This window comes from Ostrinia furnacalis, unplaced genomic scaffold (genome assembly GCF_004193835.3).
Source record: "Ostrinia furnacalis isolate ACB-3 unplaced genomic scaffold, ASM419383v2 OfSCF4280, whole genome shotgun sequence".
NCBI classification, from domain to species: domain Eukaryota; kingdom Metazoa; phylum Arthropoda; class Insecta; order Lepidoptera; family Crambidae; genus Ostrinia; species Ostrinia furnacalis.
The window spans coordinates 338,490-365,417 of NW_021134519.1; the positions used below are offsets into that span (position 1 = coordinate 338,490).

At 37.2% G+C, this 26,928-nt stretch overlaps 3 protein-coding genes across 3 annotated transcripts; 2 read left to right on the forward strand and 1 right to left on the reverse strand.

The window, feature by feature from the left end:
- Positions 1-841: 841 nt before the first annotated feature.
- Positions 842-6,945, reverse strand: LOC114359285 (uncharacterized). The gene is made up of 2 exons (XM_028313602.1): positions 6,886-6,945; positions 842-1,469 (listed from the first exon to the last, which is right to left on the reverse strand). Exon 2 carries the CDS (start codon positions 1,451-1,453, stop codon positions 842-844), a length of 612 nt encoding a protein of 203 aa, XP_028169403.1. The 5' UTR covers positions 1,454-1,469; positions 6,886-6,945.
- A 1,312-nt stretch (positions 6,946-8,257) lies between these two features.
- Positions 8,258-20,083, forward strand: LOC114359286 (uncharacterized). Its single transcript, XM_028313603.1, has 6 exons — positions 8,258-8,290; positions 10,971-11,079; positions 13,688-14,116; positions 14,294-14,537; positions 15,696-15,933; positions 20,001-20,083. The coding sequence occupies exons 3-6, from the start codon at positions 13,704-13,706 to the stop codon at positions 20,081-20,083; spliced, it is 978 nt and encodes a 325-aa protein (XP_028169404.1). The 5' UTR covers positions 8,258-8,290; positions 10,971-11,079; positions 13,688-13,703.
- Positions 20,084-24,059: 3,976 nt separating this feature from the next.
- LOC114359282 (protein SERAC1) lies at positions 24,060-26,467 on the forward strand. Its single transcript, XM_028313598.1, has one exon. It carries the CDS (start codon positions 24,125-24,127, stop codon positions 26,381-26,383), a length of 2,259 nt encoding a protein of 752 aa, XP_028169399.1. The 5' UTR covers positions 24,060-24,124; the 3' UTR covers positions 26,384-26,467.
- Positions 26,468-26,928: the final 461 nt, after the last annotated feature.

Sequence of the window (26,928 nt, forward strand, 5' to 3'; positions counted from 1 at the left end):
ATACGCAACTCCGATACTATGTATTTGTGTGGATATATACCGCACACTGAACGGATTTCGATGAAACCTTACAGTATTATTGCTTATAACTCAGAATATGAGTCTGTAATTAATTACGATCTGTGACAAAACTGAGTTTCACGCGGGTGAAGCCGCAGGCATAAGCTAGTCTACAATAATATAAACTTTAATGAATTTAAAATTATTATTCTCCTTAGGGTTTCTGCATGAGTTAAGCACCTCACCTTAAGTCGTGCGTATCGTAACAAATTCTCTTGTTCACCTTATTTCACAAAAATTGTGCGTATCGACAAATCTTTTATTGAACAGTTGACATCATGATCCTAAAATAGTCTGAGGTACCAGGCATTCAGATGTTATAAGAGTAGTAACAAAACTACTTAAAATTGAAATATTCTTTATCACCAGAATGAATGAATTTTATCACAGAATATGTTAACCCACTACAACGTATCTTTTTTCCTGTTACCTTTTGGCCAAGACATCTCATTATTTGAGTGCGATCAATGAAATCAAGCTACATCACGGAATCTACTTATACATTAATTATTTAGTATCATCAATTATTAATAATGTCAATAAAAATCTAGATCTAAGAGCTAATTTAAGAGCTTGATACATGTTTTGTAAGTTCTTTTTCAGATTCTTGTAGGAGTGTACAATTTTTTATGAATGCATTCTGCTGGTATGCATTGCATATTCCCACAAGACTAGAAATGAACAGAATGAAAAAATTACTGAATAAAAATTACAACACTTTATTACTGTAAAACAACAATCTCTATAAAACATAATGTAAACAATATAATGTAGAGTCAATTCATAATTTGTTTTTAAAGTTACGACAGATCGGTACGCGACATCCGCCTATGAGCATCGAGTTGCACTTCTCCCGTAACAACATGCGGTAGTCAGCTGAACCAAGACTGAAGGCGTTGCATGGGCCCAGGCCGCCATACTTGCACAGCTCCTTGCACGAATCCGCACACGTGCCTGTCTTCGCGCATTCTTCTACAGTACAAGTGCATTTACTGCGCTGTTTGCTTTCCTTTCTTTTGGCAGACGAGGTGTTCGTCAAGACCTTTATATCAGATGTCTCTACAGACAAACTCCTCTGATCGTCGTCTGGTCTTCGAGCAACCACATTGAGCGTGATTATAGCATGGATATCGCACATGTGACCCTCCGACTGACTGAGCTTCTTCTCAATCTTAGGAACTGACTTGATATCTGTAGTGGTAGTTTTGTTTCGCAGCTTCCTGTACTTACTGGACTTTGTCTGGACGCCACTGGACCTGGTGTCGGAGGCAGCGACGCAACTCGCGGCATTCGTGGTGGTTCCGTCCATGTCAAAAGCGCAACTGGATTTCGACAAGTTGGTGCTACATGTGTTCATGACTGCTTTGCATAAATTGTGGGCTTCTATGCTCATGGTGCTTGTTTTGAACCTGAAAATAAAATGACTATTAAATTAATGTGTACTGAATAACTTATTGATCAAGATGCTGCTCTCATATCAGTAACATCTACCTACCAGCTCGGTGCAATCAATAAGGAAAATATTTGATCATCCAACTTACCAATATTTTCAGATTAAAATTCAGAATTTAAAAATATGATACTAGATAGTACATACCTAATAAGTTAATAACCAAAATTTTCCAATAAATTAATTTCCCAAGGCTCTATGGTCTTATTGATGTTTGATAAAACGTCATTCACAATTAAAAAAATATCATCGTCGGTGGTTTGTGACTTCAAAGGATTTAAACCTCATCATAAAAAAAATGTTTTTTCGGTTGGTTTCTTGAGAGACATGCATGCTTATGAAATCTACATAAAATACGTAGAAACCAGTAGAATCGCTTCAATAAATTAATCTTTGCGGTTGTAGTCTTCATGAGAGTTTTATGATGAGCTTCCAAAGCTTTCATTTTTTATTTATTACTTAGCTGTCCCACCCAACAGACGTTGTCCTGTCATAAGATAGTATTATTAAATAATATTACTTCCTACTATTCTACTTCCTAATCCTACTAATATTATAATAGTTATTTGTTACTCTTTCACGTAAAAACTACTGAACGGATTTTGTTGAAACTTTACAGTATTATTGTTTATAACCCAGAATAACATATTATTATAGGCTATAATTTATGACGACATGTGACAAACTAAATTTCACGCGGGTGAAGCCGCGGGAAAAAGATAGTATTTAGTAATACTATCTAGCTATTTAGCTTTTTTTTATGCATAACAAGGCAGGTATTTGACCACAATCGCACCTGATGTTAAAAGTGGGATGCAGTATAGGATGGTACACATCTGCCCTGTAAGTGCCTATTCACTCTCACCTTGAAAAGGCCCGGATAATAGTCTTCGGGTAAGACAGCAGCAGGCAACGAATTCCAGCCCCTAGCTGTTCGCATTATAAAAGAGTCAGCTACTATTATGTATTCTGTGTATATAGGCTATAATTTATGACGATATGTGACAAACTAACCAAGCTATTTTAATGCGAATTCTACAAACAGAACATGACCTAACCCCCGAGTACACAGAATCGAAAACAACGTCTAGCCTGTAGGACTTATCGTACCTAGGATGACATCACGGTAACTAAGGACAACGTGTCTCTGTGTTAATGCAATGACGATCTCTTGCAAACTGCAAAACACGACCTAAGCAACTTGTACAAAGAGTCGAAAACTACGTCTAGCCTGTAGAACTTATCGTATCTAGGATGACATCACGGTAACTAAGGACATAGTGTGTCTGTGTTATTGCAACCTCTTGCAAAACATGGGCTCCTAGTACTCCGGGGACAAAAACTATAGAACTATGACGTAAAGGACGTTCTGCATCTGAAATCATATCATAGCAACGTGTCCCACTCGAATTCACCCGACTGATCTCTAGTAAAATATATTGGAAAGCAATATGACCCCTAAATGCACTGGGATAAACAGTAGCGTCCTGTGTATCCTATCTCTCCCGTAGAACATTCTGAATCTAAGATGACATCCCTGTTACCAAGGGCAACGCGTCCCTGCTTCAGTGAAATCTCTTGCGAAACCTGCGCTCCTGGTATTCCGTGACAAATAATTTAGCTTCCTGGTCGTATAGGACCTTTTACATCTGAAATAACATCACGGTTGCCAGAGTCACCGTGTCCCACCGGGCTACGAATACTACGATGCACATTTTCGTACATTTGCACGAGTCTTGCAAATAAATTACGATTGCCACAACCTAAAAAACAATCAGAAGGTATATTGGAACTATTTTTTTAATTTCCTGAACACTGCATCTAAATAAGTCACAAAATAAGTTAATTAAGTAATGAAGTTGTCTCCTTATGATTTTGCTGTCATACTAACTAGACCTACTAATATTATAAATGCGAAAGTTTGTATGGATGTCTCACTCATCATCATCATCAACAGCCCTTTACAGTCCACTGCTGGACTATGAGCCTCCTCCACTATAGTGGAGGGTATTGTATGGATGTCTGGATGTTTGTTACTCTTTCACGCAAAAACTATTGAACAGATATTGATGAAACTTTATTTGTTGGAAATGAACTGTACTTTATAATGGCATGTANTTAGTAATCCGGCACCAGAAGAATATAGGTCTCTCACACCCAAGCACTTGATTCACTTTATGGGTAGGATTTTTGCGGATGAGGGGGAACGAAGGCATTAAGTCCGCCTTCTGTGCATGTAAGTTTGAAATAAATAAATAAATGAAGGTAAAGGAAAAAAAGATCCGAATTGACGTGTACTGCGCTCATGCGCGACCCTAAATCCTACTCCTACTAATATCATAAATGCGAAAGTTTGTGTGGATGTCTGGATGTTTTTTTTGTTTTTGCCACCATTTGGAGGGTTTTGCCCTAATCGCCACGCTTGGCAGGCGGGTTGGCGATCGCAGTTTTTTTGCTTGGTTTCACACGCAGACGCTGCTGCCCGTCCGGTGCTACAGGAGTTTGTCGCCTCTTACGACACGCCTCCTGTTGGCGGTGGGGAAAAGTATTCTTTTACGGCCGTCCCCACACAGCAGTTTTTTTTTTTCTTTTTTGCAGGCCTCCTACTAGGTGGACCGACGATCTGGTAAAGGTCGCGGGAAGAGCCTGGATGCGGGCAGCGCAGGACCGTTCATTGTGGAAAACCTTGGGGGAGGCCTTTGTCCAGCAGTGGACGTCATTTGGCTGAAACGAACTGGATGTTTGTTACTCTTTCACGTAAAAACTACTGAACGGATTTTGATAAAACTTTACAGTATTATTGTTTATAACCCAGAATAACATGTATGCTATAATTTGTGACTGTGACAAACTAAATTTCACGCGGGTGAAGCCGCGGGCAAAAGCTAGTAAGATATAAAATAGTTACGAGTATCTGAATTAAACTGTCTATTATCTCAAGCACATGCAGAGAGTTCATAGTGTTTCATCCTCATCATAGAAAAATCGGCAGTTTGTTCAATAAACTACATATTATTATTATGTAGTTCAATTTATGAAGCTACGCCTCTATATTGGCATACCTACCGACAACGTAAATCATAAATTATTCCTATTTTCTTTGTACTCTGGAAGATACATAAAATTAGTCTGCTTTAGTTTCATTCTTAATAAAACCTACAGGGCCTTATTACAAAAAGTTACACCCGGAACGAATTTTGGTTTAAAATGACATTTCCATACTAAGGCTGAGTTGGTTGCACCACCTAACTTTGACCGTAAATATAACGTTAACCGGTGCACTTTGTATGAAGTTTGACAGATTTTTGACGTTTGTCAAAGTTAGAGTATGCGCACACCGTTGATTTTTAGTTGGCCGATAGATGTGCGCGATTTTATATTGTATGAAGAATCGGCCAAATCGAATCGGCGTAGTGTGCGCACTCCCATACATGCCCATACTGATCAACTGCCCGACTAAACTATCGAAACTATCGGCCGACGAAAAATCAACAGTGTGCGCCTACTCTTAAAGTAAGATGGTCAATTTAAACCAGGGTTCAAACTGAGTCTAACTTTTTGTAATAAGGGGTCTCATAAGTTCTGACACTAATGCCCGTTTTCAGCATCAATTCCTAATTTTTAAGGGCATGTATTTAAATGATCTTTTTAAATTAGCGAATACGGCAAATAAAAAATCTAAATGGTTATCTATTTTAATGATTGATCCTCTTTCTTTGAGACATAAAATAAATGAAGTCGATCGATATTTTAACCTCTTTTGAACTACGCAAAAAAATTTTGAGATGTAAAAAATATATCTGATCGTTACTTGTTGGTCCTCAAAAATAAAAGAAATGAGCACCAAATATTCAATATTGTGATACTTTTTTAAATAATTCGATTTGTATAAATTATTTTTTTTTCTTTATCAAATAATCTTCAAAATAATTATGTTATGGTACTTATTTTTATTAAGTTGTAGTCAAAGGATGGAAACTATTTAAAGGCACTTGATGTTCAAAGTTTTTTTTTATTAAAAAGGATTCTTAACACGTTCACACTGCGTTATCGGGTCGAATTGACCTAAGGAGGTGCTGGATGCGTTGGTGCGGGATGGATATATTCGGTCTTTTCAGTAGTACGAAAGAAAAATATTGTTTTGTAATTGTTCGTCAAACACAGTAAATATTTGGAAAAAAAAACTTACCTGATTTAATAAGTTACCTTACGACCCGATGTCGCACTAAAAGTAAACAAATATCGTTTAGTGCTTTTATCGGGTCTAATCGACCCGTTGACAGATGACTCTATGGTCACTGATCACGGTCGAGATCGGTATACTAAGAGAAAATCAACCTTGCGATTTGAAAAAAATAAAGAGGTTAAAATTATGATGTCGGGTTCAGGGATGTCAGAAGTAAGAAATTATTTTACATAGCGCCTCTAGTCCCAAACTAAGCAAAGCTTGTAATTTAAACAAACATGGCAATGTACCATTCTGCTTGCTTATTGGCCGCTAAGCCCTTGGCCAACTCAGTAGGTAACCAATGACGGACGATTGTCACTCAACCACAAAGTACCGCGTAAATTAAAAGATATTTTTTAATTAAAAATATTAACCAATAATATTTTTTGTTAGATCAAATATATTTTAAAGTTAAGTTATACATAGATCGAAATGTATTTATTAGGTGATCAATATTAAAAGGCAAACTTGATATAAAAATCATCAAATTAACAAAATTAAAGATCAATAATTAAAAAAGAGGATCAAATATTATTTTTGTTTACCAAATATTAAAAGAGTATGTTAAACATAAATATTATGTTACCTGAAATGAAGATCATTCATAATTTATCCGTAGATCAACTAATATGGACCCAATAATTAATATAAGGATAAAATATAATAAAAAACATCATTTATTTTTAAAAGTGCACATACAAAAAAGATCAATTAGTTTTTAGAGGATCAAATAATATTGTCCCCTTTATAATCCCTTACAAATAATGTTCACGTCTGAGCTTATAATAATTTTAATATTACTAAACTTCGTCAAAATATTATAACATAAATAAATATAGGTACCAGCGGAAGGTCCCAGCTTCGCATTAATTATATGCCTATGTTCAACAGAAAAAAATTGGATACCAATGGTGACATAATTTTTCAAATCGGTCCAGTAGTTCCGGAGCCTATTAAAAACAAATATACAAAAAAAATCTTTCCTCTCTAAAATATTTGTATAGATTGTTTTTGAATTTCCTACATCCATGTTATGCTTTTTCAAGTTCCAGTTAAGTTGATATTATAATACAAGTACCTACCTAACTAGTTAGGAAATTATTGTTACTGTTAAATCCTTATAGCGGCATTATTACTATGTTCCTACCGTATAGAATATAAAATATAGAGTTCCCTCGTGTTTTCATGCTGAAGATTTTCACGACGACGTCCGCCCTCCGTCTCATCCAGTGCGTCACTGCCGAAAGCTCCTCACTCCTCTATGTACATACTTTAATGCATTCTATGTATATATACGGTTTGGGGGAATGTACACGTGCGCGCGCAAGTTGCTCCATTTCTCACAAACAATTCTATCTTATTTACATAAGACTGGAATTAATGACCTTAATGTAAGACGACAAGGTTTTAAATTTCTCGATTGAGGGAACGTATTTTAAACAAAACCTATATTTTTTTAATCTAGCCTCAGATGAGGTAATGATAGTACGAGATTTGATTCCTTTGACATAGGTTGCGTGCGAACCCCGTATCATGTACAGTCGCGAACAGTACTCAATGAACTTGTTACAGCAACAACCCTAACTCAACGGGTTATGAATGATTGCGAATGTTTTTTGTTGTTCTATGTACTTGTCTTTTGGCATAATCGATCTTGACTCTCGTCGAATTTTGCCGCGAACGCAAAGCGAGTTTCAAAATACAATTAATATTATTTAATATGTTATGTACATTATCAATTATAATGTGTTAATATAGCATTTTCATTGATAGTATAATAGTTTCAAAATAGACCAGAACGAATCAACATACGAGTAGCTAAGTTTTCTGTCGTATCTGGAGATGCACCCTGGTGCGTCGGCGGGCAGTCTATGGTCACTCATCGGTACATAAATGATGAGTCAAGTTCTATTGTCCATGATTTTAGTATCAATTCAGTGAATGTGTTTAAATATTGTAATCAATTGTGTGTATATTATCTTTCAATGTTTTTCGTTTCAAACCAATTATTGACGTGTCGGATGAAATTGTTTTGTGTAGGAATTAGTCCTTGTGTCCTCTGCCTAAATTAGTCTATGGAAGTTTGACTCGTCTAGCCTCTGGTGTTTGGTCTAGTTTGCATATCTTAAATACAGCTGGCGCCACATAGTTTTGAAAATTATTTTGTGTTCTGTGGTTTTGGTGAATTTTGCTGAAATTCATACATGGTCACAGACACGGGCTGCGAATCGAAGAAGTGTGTACAAATCAGCCACGAACCAGGTATATTTCCTTAGATTTTGTTCACCATACTTAATTTACTTAAATTTCATACCGGCACTACCGCCATCTACGTGCCCATATAGCTTGGCGCAACAAGCTAGTTGTTTGTGTTACCTGTGATTCAGATGGCACTATTTTGTGGAGATAAATGTTGTTCGACAGATGCTGGGCAGTCTCCCCCATCCCCTTCTGGGAAAATCAATACTAGACTGATTGGGGCAATAATTGGTTTGGCACATTCGTCTCCAGCTCGCCGGCGGTAGCAGTTGAGAGCGACGCATCTGTTCAAGGTACCTAAGAATCTTTTTTATTTCCACCAAAGAGCTAGAAAGCGAACTGCTTCCCATTAAATTAACATTCTAATGTTATTCTGCTGGTTTAAATACGATTAAAGCACTTATTCAGCAGAAATTGTGATGAGTCCTAAATTATCGATTTTCTTTGTCTAGTCGGGTGACGCCCTGCCCTAAGGAAACTTATGTACATAAGTTTATACGGTTATTGGAGGCATTTTAGTTCATTTTAATTACCGATTTATGAGTTTATGAGTAATTTACTTTGTCTGCCTCGCGAAATTACAATGCGACTTTTCTACTTTGTACTTATTATAGTACCTAAAGGCTTTATGAAGCTCTTACGCGATTTGCGAGCTTTCCATTTTGTCATTTTTGATACGTTCAAGCTGCCTTGGATAGCTTTTCTGGAAAATCTTTGTTCAGGTAAAAATGGGTGACGCCTCGGCGGCCATCTTGAATTTCCAATATTTGATATTTTTGGCTTAATTTGGCCTAATGTACTGATTTAATTTAACTGAAGATAGGAATACCAATTAATGATTTCCAGTTATATTAATTCCCATTTAAAGTTGGATTGCATGTAGGTACCATTTTACGCAGTAATAGACAGTGGGATATGCATCATAGATTTTTCATAGGTTGTCTGGATGTTCTATTTGAAGCCCTACCCAAAGAAAACTTGTATAGGCACTTAAATTATAAAACACTATAGGAGGCATATAGTTCTTTTAACACATTTGGTTTTTGCCTATGGCCTCGTGAGATTACGCGGCCTTAGCGTTTATTATAACTTTTAGAACTTTTTGAAGCCGAGCTTTAAAAGCTTTTGGACTTTTTGAATCCGATACATTCAGCCATCTGCAGACAATTTGATGTAAAAAATTAGGTTCGATTGACATCGACAGGTGGGGCGGCGGCCATATTGAATTTCGAATAGATTTTTCGTATGTAGCATTAATGTTGAATAATTGATATTGATTTATTAAAATAAAGATATGGAAACAAATCGTTTTCTGTGATTTTAAAATCCCATTACGAGTACATATATATATTATAAATAAAATTACCATTTTCAACATATTGAGAGACAGTGAACTACACGAATTTTCGTAGGTTATCTTTATGAATTTGAACAAGTTAAGCTTTGGGCAGGGTTAAAATAAAATTAAATACTCATTTATAACCGGTATTGTAGGCATTTAAATCAATTTAAGGTCCTTATTAAATTTTATTAGGTTTTTTCCCGCAAGCTCTCGAAATTCCATGCGCGACCATCATCGATTGCGCTCACACTCTAGTACTTTTTAAGCAAAGCTAAGTTTATGTGGTTTTGGGCTTATCTTTAATACATACAAGTAAAAAAGTATAATAACTGATGGTTTTGTTTAATTGAAATTAAATACTGTTTTAATTCAATTAAGAATTTAAACGAATGGTTTACAGTGATATAAAATTATAATCTAGAATTTTAAATAAGACGTTATTTACGACTTAGGTATTTGGTATCGATTGCCCTCAAACTCCAGTGCCTTTTGAAGCTCTAGATCTAGGTGCATGAGGTTTGGGCTTATCAAATTGAATGCAAGCAAGCTACGATTACAATATTATAACATAGAATGCATACAATTTTGTAAAAAAGATATTGTATTGAAAATGGGTTAGGCAGCTCAGCCGCCATCTTGGATTTCTGATAGGTTTCTCATATCTGATTAAGAATTAAAATACACTGTTTGAAAAGTGTAAAGATTTAAATTAAATACGGGTGGTTTCCAGTGATGTAAAATTCTAAATTAGTTTATAATTATTAATTTAGTTTTCCCCGAGGGCTCACAAATGCCATGCGCAGCCGTCATCGATTGCGCTCAAACTACAGTGCTTTTTAGGGTTCCGTAGTCCTGACAAGGAACCCTTATAGTTTCGTTATGTCCGTCTGTCTGTCCGACCGAGGGTTTCCTTGGAAACTATTGGCACTGGAAAGTTGTAATTTAGTGGAAATATGTACGAGTATTAATTACGCCGACAAAGTGGTAGAATAAAAATTTGGTAGAACATTTTTATAGGGTAGCTCCCCTACATGTAAAGTGGGGGTGATTTTTTTTTCATCTTCTACCCCATCGTGTGGGGTATCGTTGGATAGGTATTTTAAAATGGCTTAGGGGTTTCCAAGACTATTTTTTCGATTACCGGCGATAAAGGGAATTAGGGGACTGTTAGCAAAATATTAAAGTTTTAAGTGCCAATTTAAAGCTAGGTTTAGGAGCTTTAAAGGTTCCGTCAAACCAACGCGATCAGCCGCCGTGCAACGATGGCGATCAGACTTTGAAAATGAGCATTTTACCTCCCTCGTCTAAAAATTATACAGGGTGTTAGGTAAATGGGTATATGAGCCGACACTGGCCCATGTTAACATGGGCATTTAAATGGTATGGTGAAGTCAGAAAATTAATATCTTCATTTTAATTATTTTAATTTTCATACAAATCGGATTTTATAAAATTTATTTTGTATGAAAATTAAATAAGTTAAAATGATGATATCAAATTTCTGACTTCACCATACCATTTATATGCCCATGTTAACATGGGCTAGTGTCGGCTCATATACCCATTTACCTAACACCCTGTAGTAATGTATTAAAGCAATTTCCCGCTAAATGTGCGCTTTTTTTCAGCAGCTGCCCCTACTTTCGTTACCAATATGCTGAACGCCCTCAGAGCTTAAGGAGGAGTTTGTTACCATCAGGTGTCGCCAAGCGGCAATTTGCTCACCGCGCGCCCACTCACGTAAGTAATATTTTTTAAATAAATATTATTAATTTGTCATTATTTATAGTTGTTTCACATATCTCTCCTCTCTCCTCTCTCCTCTCTCCTCTCTCCTCTCTCCTCTCTCCTCTCCTCTATCCTCTCTCTCTCTATCCACTCTTTCTATCCTATCTCTATCCTGTCTCTCACCTCTCTCTCACTCTTTCTCCTCTCTCTCTATCCTCTCTATCCTCTCTTTCTATCCTATTTCTCTATCCTCTCTCGCTCTACTCTCTCTCTCTATCCTCTCTCTCTATCCTCTCTATCCTAATTAAATGATATAAACTACAAATAAAAATGATTCAAACGCTACTAGTTTTTAGGTTCAAATTCGACTGCTCTAGTGGACGCACGGAACGGCAACGTCGCAGTCGACCCACATTATTTGAATTATTTGGCGGGAAAATAGTTTTTGGCTTTTAATTCTGAAACTAAGAGGCCTAGAGATTTGAAATTATGTCTCGTGTGTACTTTAATTATAACAAATTATTTGATCTTTAAAACGCAACTCTAACTTATACGGTTTTAATAATCCACCGTGTGTTACGTGTCACCAGCTTACACATACATATCGGTTCGTAGTTCGAAAACGGTTCGAGATAAAGCTTTGAAAGATTTGAAGTCGGGTTTTTTTGTTCGACTTTAATTTATGAGATATAAAACATTGATGTAGCTTAAATATTTACAAAGATACATTTTTATTTTATTTTATTTATTTATTTTCCACACTTATAACTATCATTACAGGTTGACGCCTAATGCGATAGTAGGTATAACATACTTTGTTAAATAATGCTTAATCTAAACTTATATCTATAACCATATTCTAATAATCTTAACAATAACATATCACGTATAGAGCAGCTATTGTGAACTCATTCAGAGAGCAAGCAAATAAGTCAATTCGATCCGCTAACGTATTAATAAGGCGCATGGCGCGAGTGAGCGGTGCCTCCCGCAGCGTGCGCGCGCGCGGCGTGTCCAGCAGCCGCGGCCGCCGCCTCCGCTCCACGTAGCGGCTGGGCACGCTCCACCGTATGTGTCCCAGGAGCTCAGGGTTACTCACCTTGCCTCGCATCAATTTAAAAATATATATGGACAGTGCGAGTTCCCTCCTCACCCTGAGTTCGTTATACCCCACCATGCCCAGAACGAATAAGGTGGGATACTTCAACTACATATTTGTAAGCTGGAGACACGGTACTCCAGTTCGCACATAGTTTTTTGATCGTGGTTTTAACAGTATTTGAGCTAAAGTCTTGAAAATTGGAAAGCCTACTATTTGGATTCGACTGTAATTTTTGAGGTATAATACATTATCGTAGCATAAATATTTACGAAGATACAGATGTGTCAGCCGGGGACACGTGTCCTCAGCTTACACACAGAAAACAACTCATAGTTATGAAGTTCTAATGGCTCTAATTGAATGACTGAGAGGTATGATGACTTTTATTGATGGTATACTTGGAATTGCTCTAGGGCCAATGAGGAAGTTGGAGACATTCAGGTCTCTCTATCCTCTCTCGCTCTACTCTCTCTCTCTATACTCTCTCTCTCTATCCTCTCTCTCTCTATCCTCTCTCTATCCTCCCTCTCTATCCTCTCTCGCTCTACTCTCTCTCTCTCTCTATACTCTCTCTCTCTAACCTCTCTCTCCTCTCTCTCTCTCTTCTCTCTCTCTCTCTAACCTCTCTCTCTAACCTCTCTCTCTCTATCCTCTCTCTTCTCTCTCTCTTCTCTCTCTCTATCCTCCCTCTGATTCCTCTCTCTCTTCTCTCTCTCTCTATCCTCCCTCTCTATTCTCTCTCTCTTCTCTCTCTCTCTATCCTCCCGCTCTATCTTCTCTCGCTCTCCTCTTTCTCTCTCCTCTCTCTCTCTCTAAAAAAATGTTTAAAAGGACTAGGTCTAGTAAATGTTTAAAAGGACTTGCGCGTTATTATAAATCTTTTAGTGACAGCAGGCCGAAACTAATCGATAACTATTTGTTAGTATACTACTACAATACATACTACATACTTAAAATGTCAACCCTAAGGCCTCAGCCTCGAACTTAGCGGGCAGCGGGGCGGCGGCGGCGGCGGCGCGGGAGCGGCAGGATCTTATGCGTAAAATCAAATAGACCGGTTCTCGAAAACAGCGGCGCGGCAGCGGCGACTGAGCGGGCAGCGGCGCGGGAGCGGGCGACGAGCGGGCAGCGGCGCGGGAGCGGGCGACGAGCGGGCAGCGGCGCGGGAGCGGGCGACGAGCGGGCAGCGCACTCCTTCTTTTGCCCACAATAAATCGAGCGTTAGGAATAAATTTGAATCGAAATAAAATTGCAACTGCAACTTTGTGATAATTCTGATGAATGAAACTAAAACTGAAAGTTTCAAACTGGTCGCGTCATGTGTGGTCTCTCAACGGACGCTATGGCAGAAACTTTGATGCAACTCAAAAGTAACTAGCAGTTGCAGTTTTGTTGCAGTTGCGTTTCGCCGTCTGTTCTGGGCCTAATCGTACCTATTCCTAATGTATGTCGTAATCCTCGATAAAAGAGATTATACGAGTATTTTGGAAAAACGACAATGTTAATTATTGTTTACAGGTGCTGAGCGGCCACCATGGCTTCTTCCACGATTAAACTATTTGGAAGTTTGCCCCAACGACAGCGTGACTACAACAAGCAAGTCAAAGAAGCTTTCGAGAAATATGACTCCTTTGAACAAATCAAAGATATGCCGGAATTATCGGACTTAGATCGACAATTTAAACTGGACCTCGCCATTGCTTTCAAACACTCAGAATACATCCTGGCTGTTTTGCAGTCAGGTGAACCTCTTACCACAGAGAGAGTGATCCAAAAGTGCTCCTGGCTATATGACGATGAGTTTTCAACAATCATCGAACCTGACTATTTGGACAAGCACATATTCAACTCCATGTCAATGAAAATGATAGGCAAACTACTTTCGGAAATATCTTCGCGAGTTAAAAATAAGAGCCGTCTAAATTCTTTCTACGAATATTGCAAAAGGTATTCATGTTTAATAAATTATTCTTATAAGTTTCTGAACAGGACAGCAGAATCTGTAAAATTAAATTTCATTGCACACCGGCCTTTTAATAGTAAGAAGCCGATAAGAGAAAACGCAAATTATTGGAAAATATTTATAGGTGATTCTTTTGCACTATTTGAAGCGTTATTATTAAGTAACTGTGTTAATAAAAATGCGGTTATACGAAAATGTAACCATTTATACGAGCATTCCCATAAAAAATACTTAGATTTACTTGAAAAATATGAAGATGCTCTCACAGCCTGTGCTTGTAATCTGAGCAGAAAAATGACAAAAATTATTTTGTCAAAACACCATCGGAGAATACAGAAAAAACCGAGTCTCTATATAAAGATACTCAATTCTACAATATTAGCAAAGTCTATAACACATTTGGCAGTAAAGGATTGGGGCTTATTAATTGTACTACCAGACATTGAGTCCCAATTTTGGGAAGAACGTCACCAAAAAAAGATTCAACTGTTGATGTGATATGCTGTTCCTCCTAATCTAAGATTTAAAATTATTAAACAGTTGTATCGTAAAAAATATCAAAAGGCAATTAATATGATGTGTGAACAATTCTATGACAATAAATATTACAGCTTTATGCCGGCGGTAAAGTTGGAAGCATGGGCGATGTGTAATATTCGTCACCAAACTTTAGGCCGTCGTAGTTACCTTTTTTACGAATTCATAAATTTTTATAGAACATTTTGCAGTATCAATGACTTATTCCGTAATGCTTCTCAACAAAATCGTTTTATACTGATAGACTTTTTAATGCGGTGTGCTAAAGACACAACACAAATATTAACAGTATTTTATCATTATTATACATATATACAAGAACTTCCCGAAAAAAACAAAATAGATTTGTTAACAATAATTGCATCAAATCACAATATTTTTAAATTTGATCGGAGAGTATGGAGAGATTTTGACCATATTGCGCATAGCACGAAGGCTTATTCACGCGATCGATTTCAGGGCAACCCCTTTATCCAAGTTACTGGAATATTGTATCATCTAATAAATGGTATAGCTATTCCTGAAGGATTAAAATGCCTTATGGAAGTTGGTATGCCTTTGCGTTTCATCAAAAAATCATTCATTGAAGAGTTGAATCAGGAAATTCAAGAAAAAGTATACAAGTACATTTTAGAATTCTATTCGGAAAGACTTCTTGAATCTCCTTTACCCTATATGTACAGTGGAGAGCCGGAAATAAGTGAATGTTTATTGACATTCGTTGAATGTCTGAAGGACCTAATGGCTCTTTTCGGAAAATCTTTAAACGATATTCCAGATTCTCTGGCGGATTATATAATGATAGGCGATACAGTTATGAAATTAAACAATGAGAATCGAAAATTAAAATCCAAACCTTTTTATGGAAGTGACGAACAATTAATTGATATGCTAAAAAAAGACGCAATTTTGTCGCAACCTTTTACTAAACGCAAGGATCTGCGACTTCGTTTTCGTTTATTAAACAAGATAAAAATATACTATTCAGAAGATGTTGCTAAGGAAATTATAAAATATTATGTTCAGTTGGTCACTGAAAATGTCCATTTAGAAACATATTCAGGGAGAGATTTAGTTGTTTATGGAATTTTCCAATTAAGTGACGAAAGTACCAAAATTAAATTCTTGGAAAACTACGCGCCTCAAAAGCCCTCTAACGAGGAAGAACCCAACACATTGAATACGCAGAAGGCTATCATCCGATTTTCAACTTACTCGCCACCAAAACAACTTTTTCATCTCATGATGTACATCACTGATGACGGTATTACCGATTACAAATACCGGCATAGTATTATCATAAGATTACTTTTGAACTTCTCGGGTCAATTACGCAGACAATTCATTGGTGATTTGATACGTTCCCATAATCCGTTTATGAAATGTTACGGCTGTCAACTTTTATTTATTACATTAGACATTAAAGATAACTATAAAATGATTATTCGGGAATTCTGGAAAAACAGAGAAGACGTCGCCACAAGAAATGCTATTTACAATATATTGTTAAAATTTATAACAAATAAGAGGAAACCACAAAATGTATTGCACTCCATCTTACTTAAGTTAACCAAGAGTCTTCATGAGAATGACGCAGATAATTTGTTCGAATTTTCCAAACGTATAATTTTACCTTCTGAAGTCCTAGGTGACTATTTTTATGCTGCTTGGACGGCAGTAAAAAGTTTCAAAAATGATCAGAAAAATGTCACTCGGCAAATAGAATTATTAAAACAAATAGATGATAGATTCAACTGCTTAAGTAAGAAGGCATTAAAGCAAATATTTGATAATTTATCCTTTGAGTGGACAAACAACTTTGAAATCTTCAAAGCTAAATGGGATCTTGTAGCACATTACATAGAATATTTTACAAGCACGGTACTAGATATGTATGAGTCTTTGTCTATAGCTATAAGGTCGGTGGACAACTGCTTCAAGCATTGGGATGTCAGAGCCAATGATATCTTCCTTTACAGAAAATCATTCGAACAATTCATCAAATCCTTAAACAAAAACAGATTCTTGCATCGTAAATATCATAATGCATTGCCTGATACGCAATCTTTCTTAGATGCATTGCCGATACTCGAGGCAATTTTATCGTATGCGGATTCTCGTTTGTCAAGGCAGGACTTTCATTTCTTTACCTGGAACTTAAAAATAATGATTCTAAACAGGCAAATAATTAAAATCGCGCTGACAAAACCCCAAGATAATATGACTGAAGAACATATGAAGAATGTCGCTTTCGAATTCGGCATGTATGTTGGAGATATGATAATAGCAGACGTTAATTCTAAAGAATATTCGATCAAATTCTCAGGCGACATAGTTGACTCTATTACCAATTGTGCAATTCATTTCAAGTTTAAATTACTCAAAGATTTGGATGATGAGGATATTTTGCTCTCGATCAGCCGTGGTTTGTTGGAATTGCATACCACTGAAACTAGTCTGATAGCCTTGAGAACAATACCTAACATTGCAAATGCAAAAACTAAATATGATTTAGATACGATTGAGAAGTTTGAATCTGTATTCTATATTCTGCAACGATATTGTAATATAGAAGTCCGTCGGTACATGTATGAAGAGTTTGGTCAAATAACGGCAAACAGAAATTCGGAATAGGTTCTTTTTTGCAAATATTCAGTATTACATTTAATATTTAATGACCTTAACCTACTTAACTGTTCATTCAATAGTATTTCACAAAACTTTCTGAATATCAACATCTACACTCAACATCAAATAAACCGCACCTTCCGCGACGCGAACTTTAAAGATTTTCTTCTGACACAAACATGGTACCCCAACAATATTGGTGTTATTTGAAAGCCCAATAAATATCCTTAAAGAAAAATACATTTCATTACTAAATAAATGGCTATAGCGTAACTACCTATTTTTTGAAGAAGTGACTCTGGATCCTTGTAAAGACACATTTTTCGGGTAAAAACCTTTACTATAATGAAATGAAGTTTAGAACTAGGCTTTCAAATGCTTAAATGATACCAATGTTGGTGGGAAGTGGGGATGCATACGTTTGATAAGTGCTTGTCGCGGGAGGTGCGATTTATTTGATGCCGAGTGTATAATAACTGTAACTGTAACTCTTACAATCTTTTAACCGCCGTTAACTATCTTTTCCTACAAGTTAACTTTTTATTGTGATGATCAACGTAACTGATAAACCTAGGTACCTGCCTACTGTAGGTACCTTTATAATAAGTATTGTGTCAAGTACTAAATCTTTTTACAATTATTTATTTTAGTAATTTTCATAACTATTTAACCCCCAACGAAAAAACTACGGGGTGTTATAAGTTTCACGTGACTGTTTGTCTGTGTAAGAGAACAAAAAAAGCCCACCTTTTATTAAAAATCAAAATCGGTTCACACACAACTATGTTTTGATGAAAATCGATCTAAGATGGCCGCCGCCACAAAATTACGGAAAATATTCCGTAATTTTTTGTCATTAGCTTCACCTGCGTGAAATTTAGTTTGTCATAGATCGTCTTATTATATTATAGCCTATAAATGTTATTAGATATGGGTTATAAAGAATAATACTGTAAAGTTTTATCAAAATCCGTTCAGTAGTTTTTGCGTGAAAGAGTTAACAAACATCTATCCAGACATCCAAACTTTCGCATTTATTTATAATATTAGTAGGATATTTTTTAACAACTCCCTCGATATCAAATGAAAAGTTTTGAATAGTAGAATAATGTAAAATTTACAAGTTTTTTACCCCTAGGTGCAGGGTCCTTTTCGATAAATTTATATAAATAATTAAGTGCAAACAGGTTATATTGTGATTTAAAAGTAAATGTTTTGTAACAATATTTACCCAAAAATTAAACGGGTATTTTTAAATTAACGGGAAATAGTACCAATCAATTTTACGCTTAATGAATGTTTCGGCATTATAAATCTTTGAGTCCAATGTTACACTGAATTCAAAGATATTCAGTATAGTTTAAGGCCTGAATATCACTTAGTTTTTAACCTACAGTAAGTTAATATTATTGTAAGAGGGGTAGGTAGGCCAGGATGAAATTGCCGAATTTTTCTCCAAAGTTTAAAGTTTCTTTAAAACAATAGCTATTTCCATATTTATTTGTTTTATTTTAAACTTCATTTTAAAGACGCAACGTTTAAAAATGTAGGCATAGGCCTACATTTTTTTTTTAATTAATAGAAATAATTCGTCAAAACAACTTATCCTACGTAGTCCATTAACGTTATAAAAATATGAATATTTCTTACAGGTTGTACTAATTTTAAATGTTTTCCTTTATTTTTCTCATGACCTAATGTTGTCTCAGTCTCGGTCCACTAAATATATAATTTAGATTAAGCGTTCTTTAAAAAACTGTGTGGAAAAATCTATTTTCCAAATTTTCATTCTATACAAATAGGCATTTTCCTACTTTTCACCTAATATTCCCCATGGACTGGGTTCCCAGTCATTTTCATCCCGCGGCGAACTTACTTTGTGTCAGCGCGCTATTCTTTGAAAAAGATACAGTCGAAAGACGTGGGAGTTTTCAAGCGCTAACGCGACGTAAAGGATTTACGCCCCTTTTTACTTTCTACGGCGCACCAGGGCGCCGCGCACACTTTGGGAACCCCTGGCCTATACGTATACATAAATAGCAAGTAAGCCATTTTAGAAAAATAAGAATTTTAACGATAAGTTTGTAGTTTTTCCCGATGATGAATAAATCATCATTAGCATAAATAAATAACTAAATGTCCTGCTAATTTAATCCTGCCAGCGGGGAAAACTCACGATACACGTGACCCCTACTTATTTTGCTCAGCATTTATGTAAACTTTTCTCTATCTATATATTATTTGATAAGCATAGTTCTGTAAGTCAGATCCGTAAGATTGACATCAAGCGGCGCGCATCAGAGGGCTTAGTGCGAATTTACATCAAAGGCTTCTCTAGCGACTGCGTAAAATATTGACATCAAAAGTATGAAGGATGGTACAGCGTCCTTAGCGGATACTTTCAAGAACTAAACTTTTCATACATATTTTGACGCACTAGCTGGCGACGACATTCAATGCAAACCCGCACGCCCTCGCCACGACACGGTCGCGCGTTTGCATCGATACAGTCGCGCCGCTGTAGCGCGTTAGTAGCGTGTTGGCATCACTTCTGTAGCGCGATGCAAAGGCGACTAACGCGCGTTAGTAGCGTTGCTGTCGTTCGTTTACGAAACGCGCGACAGCATCAGAGACCGCCAGAATAAATTGTACATGTGACATCTTTTAGAAATAAATACTTTTTACTTTTTTACTTTTAAAAAGTCGCCGTGGGCGAGGGCCTAAGCAAGCACAACACAGCGCGCAGGGCACGCGAGTCGCCGCGCTGCTGTGACATCAGCGTGTAGCGATCGTGTTCCGAAGAATACGCACGCCCGGCATGCTCGGGTTCCAAAATAATAATTAGTTGGATGCGAATACGTCCTTATTGGTAACTAGCTATCCACCCGCGGCTTCGCCCGCGTGGAATTTTGCCTGTCTCAGAAAAACTTTATCGCGCGCGTCCCTGTTTCAAAAACCACGATAAAAACTATCCTTTCCCGGGACTCAAACTATCTTTATGCCAAATTTCATTAAAATCGGTTCAGTGGTTTAGGCGTGAAAGCGAGACAGACAGACAGACCGACAGACAGAGTTACTTTCGCATTTATAATATTAGTATAGATTAAATACAATTTCCTCTGCGGCTTTGTAAAAGCGCTCCCTTGTTCTCCGATGCGCGCCGTTCGATGTGTTATTATAATATTACTCGTAAGTCCAGTAGTAAAGACTATTTGTCAATTGGTGTTACAATGCTTTAAATGTTAGAATGTAGATCGTAGAGAAATAAATTTTAAAAAATGTTTGGTGTTTTTATTACCTAACCATTGGTGAATTAAATACATGACAGCATAAATTATGTTTTACGTAAGTGGGTCTAAAAGTAGGTAGGTAGGTATAACGCAAGTATACCGTGAGAAATCTAAAGAATGCTAAATAAAATACTGGAGATTGGGATATTAATAAGAGTTTATTGTTATAGGTATCGTACTATATCGTAAATTACCTACAATGTTATGCTAATGCTAACAATGACGTGTGATTGCTATGAATGCGATGAAAGCACTGATTTATTGAATGTAATTTTATTATTAGGTACTCGTCTTAGAAACCTATTAGAACGTACACACGGCCACACTGTTAACTATACATTTCCGTTTTTGCTCTTGCTCTCATCAAATGGTGATTCTTTGCGATAAAACGAGATGACATGCCTGGCAATGGGCAGTTAACACTGTTGCCGATAGTACAAACGGCGGAATTGCTGACTGAATGATTTGAGTGTAATACCAGTAATAACTACATACAATAATATGTAGGTACAGTTACAGGTAGGTACACCGTAGGTACAAGATGGATTAGGTAGGTACTGATTTACCTAATCCACCTAATCCAAATACATATTTTAAAATACCTATTCTGAATATTTAGCAACGAGCGGGCTATAAAATGTACCTGCACCGGTGGCTGTCGCTCTCTTCTGACACTCTTAGAAATGAAGTTCTCTCAAGTCCGTGACCTAATAGGTCGCGCAGCAAGAGTTAAGGCAATCAATCGACACAAGCAAAGAATATTATCATGTAGGTACATCACTTTGAGTATGCGTTCTTCTCAATCTCAACTTTCGTTGCGCGCAATTATTGTGAACTCGCGCGTTTCTGAAACAAAGAAACGTGGTCACATTTTTAAAACAAAAAAAAAGAAAATGTAAGTATAGTTATTGGACTTGCCTTTTCCAAGATGGCATCCCAAACAGCTGCCCCGTTTCTCACCGTGCACTTCGACGACGCACCTCGCCATCCGTGCGCCCATGACCGCTGCTTGCAGCTCCAGACGAAGGATGGACGTGGTCTTCGGTGCAACACGACTATACTTAAGCGGAAAAGATGGGAGACGAGACGCGTTTTGAATAACCAATCAGATTCTATTATTTCCACATCTTCTCTGCACTCTGCTCGTTCGGAAATAAATCTGATTGGTTCAAAACACATCTCTCGTCTCTCCTTCTCTACGCTTTACTGGAAACCACGGCTAAATCGCTTTATCTAAACCAGTTCTCATTATCCTCGCAGGAGAATTAATTTAAAACCTGTTCTCTATCTACAGGTGTCATTAGACCTAAAATATTTAACCGGCCACTTCGTGGCATATGGAACACCCCAGCCACCACTTTCCCAATTGATATTTTTTATGCCATGAGATTCTGGTAGACCTATAAATGAACATTTCTTGAACTTGGCACTCTAGATAATGTTTGGTCAGTACTCATTCTGGCAACATTTTCATGCAGTGTTGCCAGTCGGGTCTAGTCAGAAATTACCAGAAATATAAAAAAAAGTAACCTTTTTGAACAAAAAGTAACCTTTTTGAACCAAAAGTAACCTTTATGGGTCATTCCACAAAAATATGTCAACTCTTAGTCCGCGCCACATTTCACATGAAATATTTGTTAATATTTTATTCCAAAATTGTTAAATAATAGCTCGCAATGTGCTTTATTCATCACCCATTTATATTTTTTGAAACTATTTTTAAAACATCTTAAATTCCTTTTGAATGACCCAAAACGTCATTCCCTAGGCATGTCCGTACTCCAAAAGTTTGTGTTTTGGGACCCACATTTATAAAAACATCAACTTTATCCTTTGTTTTAATCAACGAATAATCTATTTAAATGTATATTACACCAAATTCTATTAATATTTTGCGGTTTCAATAAACAATAATTTGATTTTCTTTAGTTGAAAAAGAGTCTACAGTTTTTAGCGTCATTCCCTCGCCACGCACTGATTTTATAATTTTGCGCTTTAATATGTATTTAGAGTGAATGACATTTAGTTGAGTTTAAAGTACGATACGAAGTTATCCTCAGACCATACTGGCTTTGCGGTAGCCGTTTTTTGAATAAGTGCAAACGTGCCAGTTGTTGCGGAAACATGTGTTAATCCAGTCACTTCGTCAGTCCCTAGTTGAGTAGCTTTATTGATTATAATAGGAAATTGTATATAATTTAATAGTATTTACGTGTGGTTTTTTGGCTATTTTCGGCACATCGTATTAAGCATCTTATAATATAAAGTTAATCTGCATTTGTGTTAAGTTTTACTCCAAATCGTCAGTCCCTAGAGCGTCAGGCCCTAGCTTTAAACGGCACTTGGNGACTGATTCGATTTTCGAAAAGTGTGACTAGTCTAGTCTACTAATAGACCCACTGATCGCGTTCGAAGCACCTGTGCGGCGTTAAACTCGTCATGACATGCAACGAGACAATGGGCCAACTATCCGGCCGCCGGATATCCGGCTATCCGGCCTAGCAGCTGGCCGGATATCCGGTATCCGGTATCCGGCCAAACAACTATCCGTTTCATCTCTAGTGATGATTGTGTAAAAGGTTGTTCATGGATGGAAAATGAATACAATTGATCATCTAAATACGAAAAGTGACCAGTCGTATAAAAACGTTTCATGGATTTGCGTTTTATTATCGAAAAACATTCGCTAAAACTAATTTTTCTTAACAAATAATAAATAAAATTCAAGTTTAAATGCACTTTATGACATAATTTTTAAATTGTCACTATTAATATTTTTTACTGAATAACCTGCAAAGTTAATTCTACAATTTCTGAAAAATCACCTAAAAGTAACCTTTTCATTAGTGTAACCTAAAAGTAACCACAGCAGTTCAAAAGTAACCAAAAAGGTTACAAAAGTAACCTTCTGGCAACACTGTTTTCATGTGACGTCACCAACTTGGCCGCAATAAAGGCAATCTGGGCTGACAACTACAAACACAGACACAAACATCTGTCAGCTGATTGCCTATATATTGCGGCCATGTTGTTTTCCGAAATCGTGTACTTATAATGTGTGTAAGGCAGGATTCACATTGACCGGCGCGAGTCGGCGCGCCGCGCAGCGTCCGTTCGGCCAAAAATGCGGTGGAATGCGCGCGTATCCACTGGATTGCGCATCCGTCCGAATTGAAATGTCAGTTAATCAGTTTTAAGCAATTAGGACTTTAGAACTGTTAATAATTTACTATTTTCTTTACGGCCGTGTAAGTGCGCTCCGACGCGCTCCGACGCGCAATGTGTATCGTCCCTTAAAGTGTGTGTATAATGTAACTATGTACCGAGCACGTTTATTTTAAAGTTATGCAAAGTCCATGGTTTAAACGTCAGTGATAACAAGTGTATGCTCTATCTATGTAATCCAATATCCCAGAGCTGTCAAATGTCACTGTCATTCTTTGATAGTAAATTATGTCAAAATTGTCAAAGTCATTCAGCCATTCAGCACAAAAATGTCAACAACAATAGGGCAAGTTCTAAATAGTTTAGTAAACAATGAGCTTACAAGATAGATTAAAACCCGTGCTCAAAGTTCTAAAAATAGCTTCCCTATGGGGCGGCAGTGGCCTCTTTATTGCGTATCATATTCGCCAAACATACAGATCTATCAACAATGTTGTGAACACGAACGTGCTCGACAGAGAGAAGAAACATTCTGTCCAGTACATTTACATCGATGACCCTTCGTATGGAGCGACAATGAAACTAGAGCAGGATAAGGAAAGCAGGCAATCTGTGGGCCTAGCGCGTATCTGGAAGAGCTTGAAGCATTCCCTGGCGTGGAGACTGCTGTGGCTGTGCAGGCATGGGAATAAAGAGCAGCGGAACATAGCGCTGGAACAGCTGGCAGCGTTCAAAAATAACAAGCACTGGGACTGCCTGAAGCTCGCACAAGCGTTGGATAAAAATACAGCGGTGTTGCTTGCGCGCACCCGCGGCGCTGACCTGCGCTACTTCCTGCCGCCGCCCATCCACGTGCGACGCGCGGCGCTCACGTCCGAACTCATGTCCTTCAAGTTCCGCGACTTGATCATGTCCGCCCAAAATATCAACCCCCATGGCTGCATCAAACACTTTCTATCCAAATACTTTGCAAATGTCCAAGAACAAGCCATGGAAGTAGATAGTATTCCAATGAAACCAGACAGTATTAGTGAACGAGACTTGTGCGTCCTCTGTTTGGATGCAATTCATCACCACCTCACTTTATTCCACAGTAAAGTTTACGAAGAAGATAATTTAGCGAAGACCTTAGTCAATATAGGTCTTTTGGATAAATTAGCCGAGCTATTACTAAGAAACCCAGGCGATGCTGACCTTGATCTAGCAGTACTTAGAATACTCACTGTTTTAAGTGTGCATTCCCATTTGTTGACTGATTTTTTCCAAAATGGTCTCATCGGAGAACTATCACGCCTAGTTAAGTCTAGTGATGTGCGCCTAGCCAGTTCTGCAGCAGTCTGTTTGGCTAACTTATCTGGAGAGTATTGCTATAGACCAGGCCTGTATCTCCTCCATCCTATTTACCGGACAACAACCCCTCACTCATGTGACACTCTTTTGGTTCACGGTCTGAGGGGTGGGGTATTTGTTACTTGGCGGCAACGAGACCGCAAATGTGCTGAACCCATTGGCATTATTGATGTCACTATATCTGATGTTGAATGTGAAGCTTGTGGTGATGGGACCCCAGATACTAAATATCTAGATCCTGAGTTTCAGCAAGTTATTGAAGACTTGAAAGAGATTGAAGATGAGTCACTGCTATCTGATTTTGAAGTAATTTTACATGATATCCCAATTGAGGCCAAAAGAGAACATAAATCTAGTAATACATACACCGCTAGAAAGAAGCTTGTGGCGTTAATAGAAGAGGAGGAAGACCGATGTAACTATACATTCTGTTGGCCAAAGGATTGGTTGCCAAAAGACTGCAATAATTTAAGAATATTGGGAATAAATTATTGGAGCTCACTTTCTGAGTGGTTGGAGCGGTGCCCACTGCAAGTAGCTGATATAGAAAGCAGAGCTTCAGATTTGGCACCTACTTTAGTTGATGCTGGTGTTGGAAGCAAAAACATCCCGGTGGTGTGGCTCGCTCATTCAATGGGTGGATTGATTGTAAAACAATTGCTTGTGGAATCATCGGAGAGTACTGATGCAAGTCTGAAAAGCTTATCAAATAACACAAAAGCAGTTGTATTTTACAGCACACCACACAAGGGCAGCGCTTTAGCCACAATGCCTCGAGCGGCTGCTGCGGTACTTTGGCCTTCCAATGACGTGAGGCAGCTGCAAGAAAACTCGCCGACCTTGCTAGAACTTAATAACAAATTTATTAAATTTGCAGATAAATTTGCTTGGGAAACGATAAGTTTTGCCGAGACACTGCCTACTCTAGTCACTGCATTTAAAGTTCCTGTTCATTTTGTGGAGTCGGTGTCTGCTGACCTTGGCAGAGGGGTATTCTACCAGTTACCGCTAGACCACTTATGTATTTGTAAGCCTGCAACTAGACAATCTATTTTATATACAACAGTATTAGACGTGCTCCAAAGAGTTACAACTAAGGATATTGAATTAAAATACTCAAACCCACTTGTTCAATGGATAATGAGCTTAGTGTGTTGGATTTTAAGGAATAGATCTAAAAAAGAGGTTATAGAAACCATAGAAGAGGCACATAGTAATGATGCTCTTGGTTGGTTTGAACAGTTTTTACTTGATACATTCACAGATGGTTTTACTGATTAATTTTAACGCTAGTTAAAACTATTTATATATTATGTAACTAGATATCTTTCCACCTTCATAAAAAAATAAAATAAAGGAAACAAACACTTGTTTTATTTTACTGCCTTAATTTTTAAAGTTTTAGGCTTATATAATCAGATTTATGACCTATTTTATTCTGTTTAAAAATTATTTTCAATTATCATTATTTTTAGGCCCAGGTTTTTACAATAACGCCATCTCTCGTGTCAACTGGATATTACGTAGTAACGCACAAAGCATACTGAAATACAATGGGAGGCTGTATTTAATGTCTCATTATATTGATAGATGGCGTCCCTCATCAAAATAATGACATTTTAAATTATTATCACAGATGGCGTTTCATCCAATCTAAATAAAGCATCCTTACGTAATGATGTACTTACCACCACTACTCTTGAAATAATTATTTATATCACCAAAAATAAGTTAGATGGCGCTTTTGAACTTGATCTAAAACGCCCTCTATGTAAATAATGACGTACCACTACCACAATTAGTTCTCAAATCATACACTAGGTGTC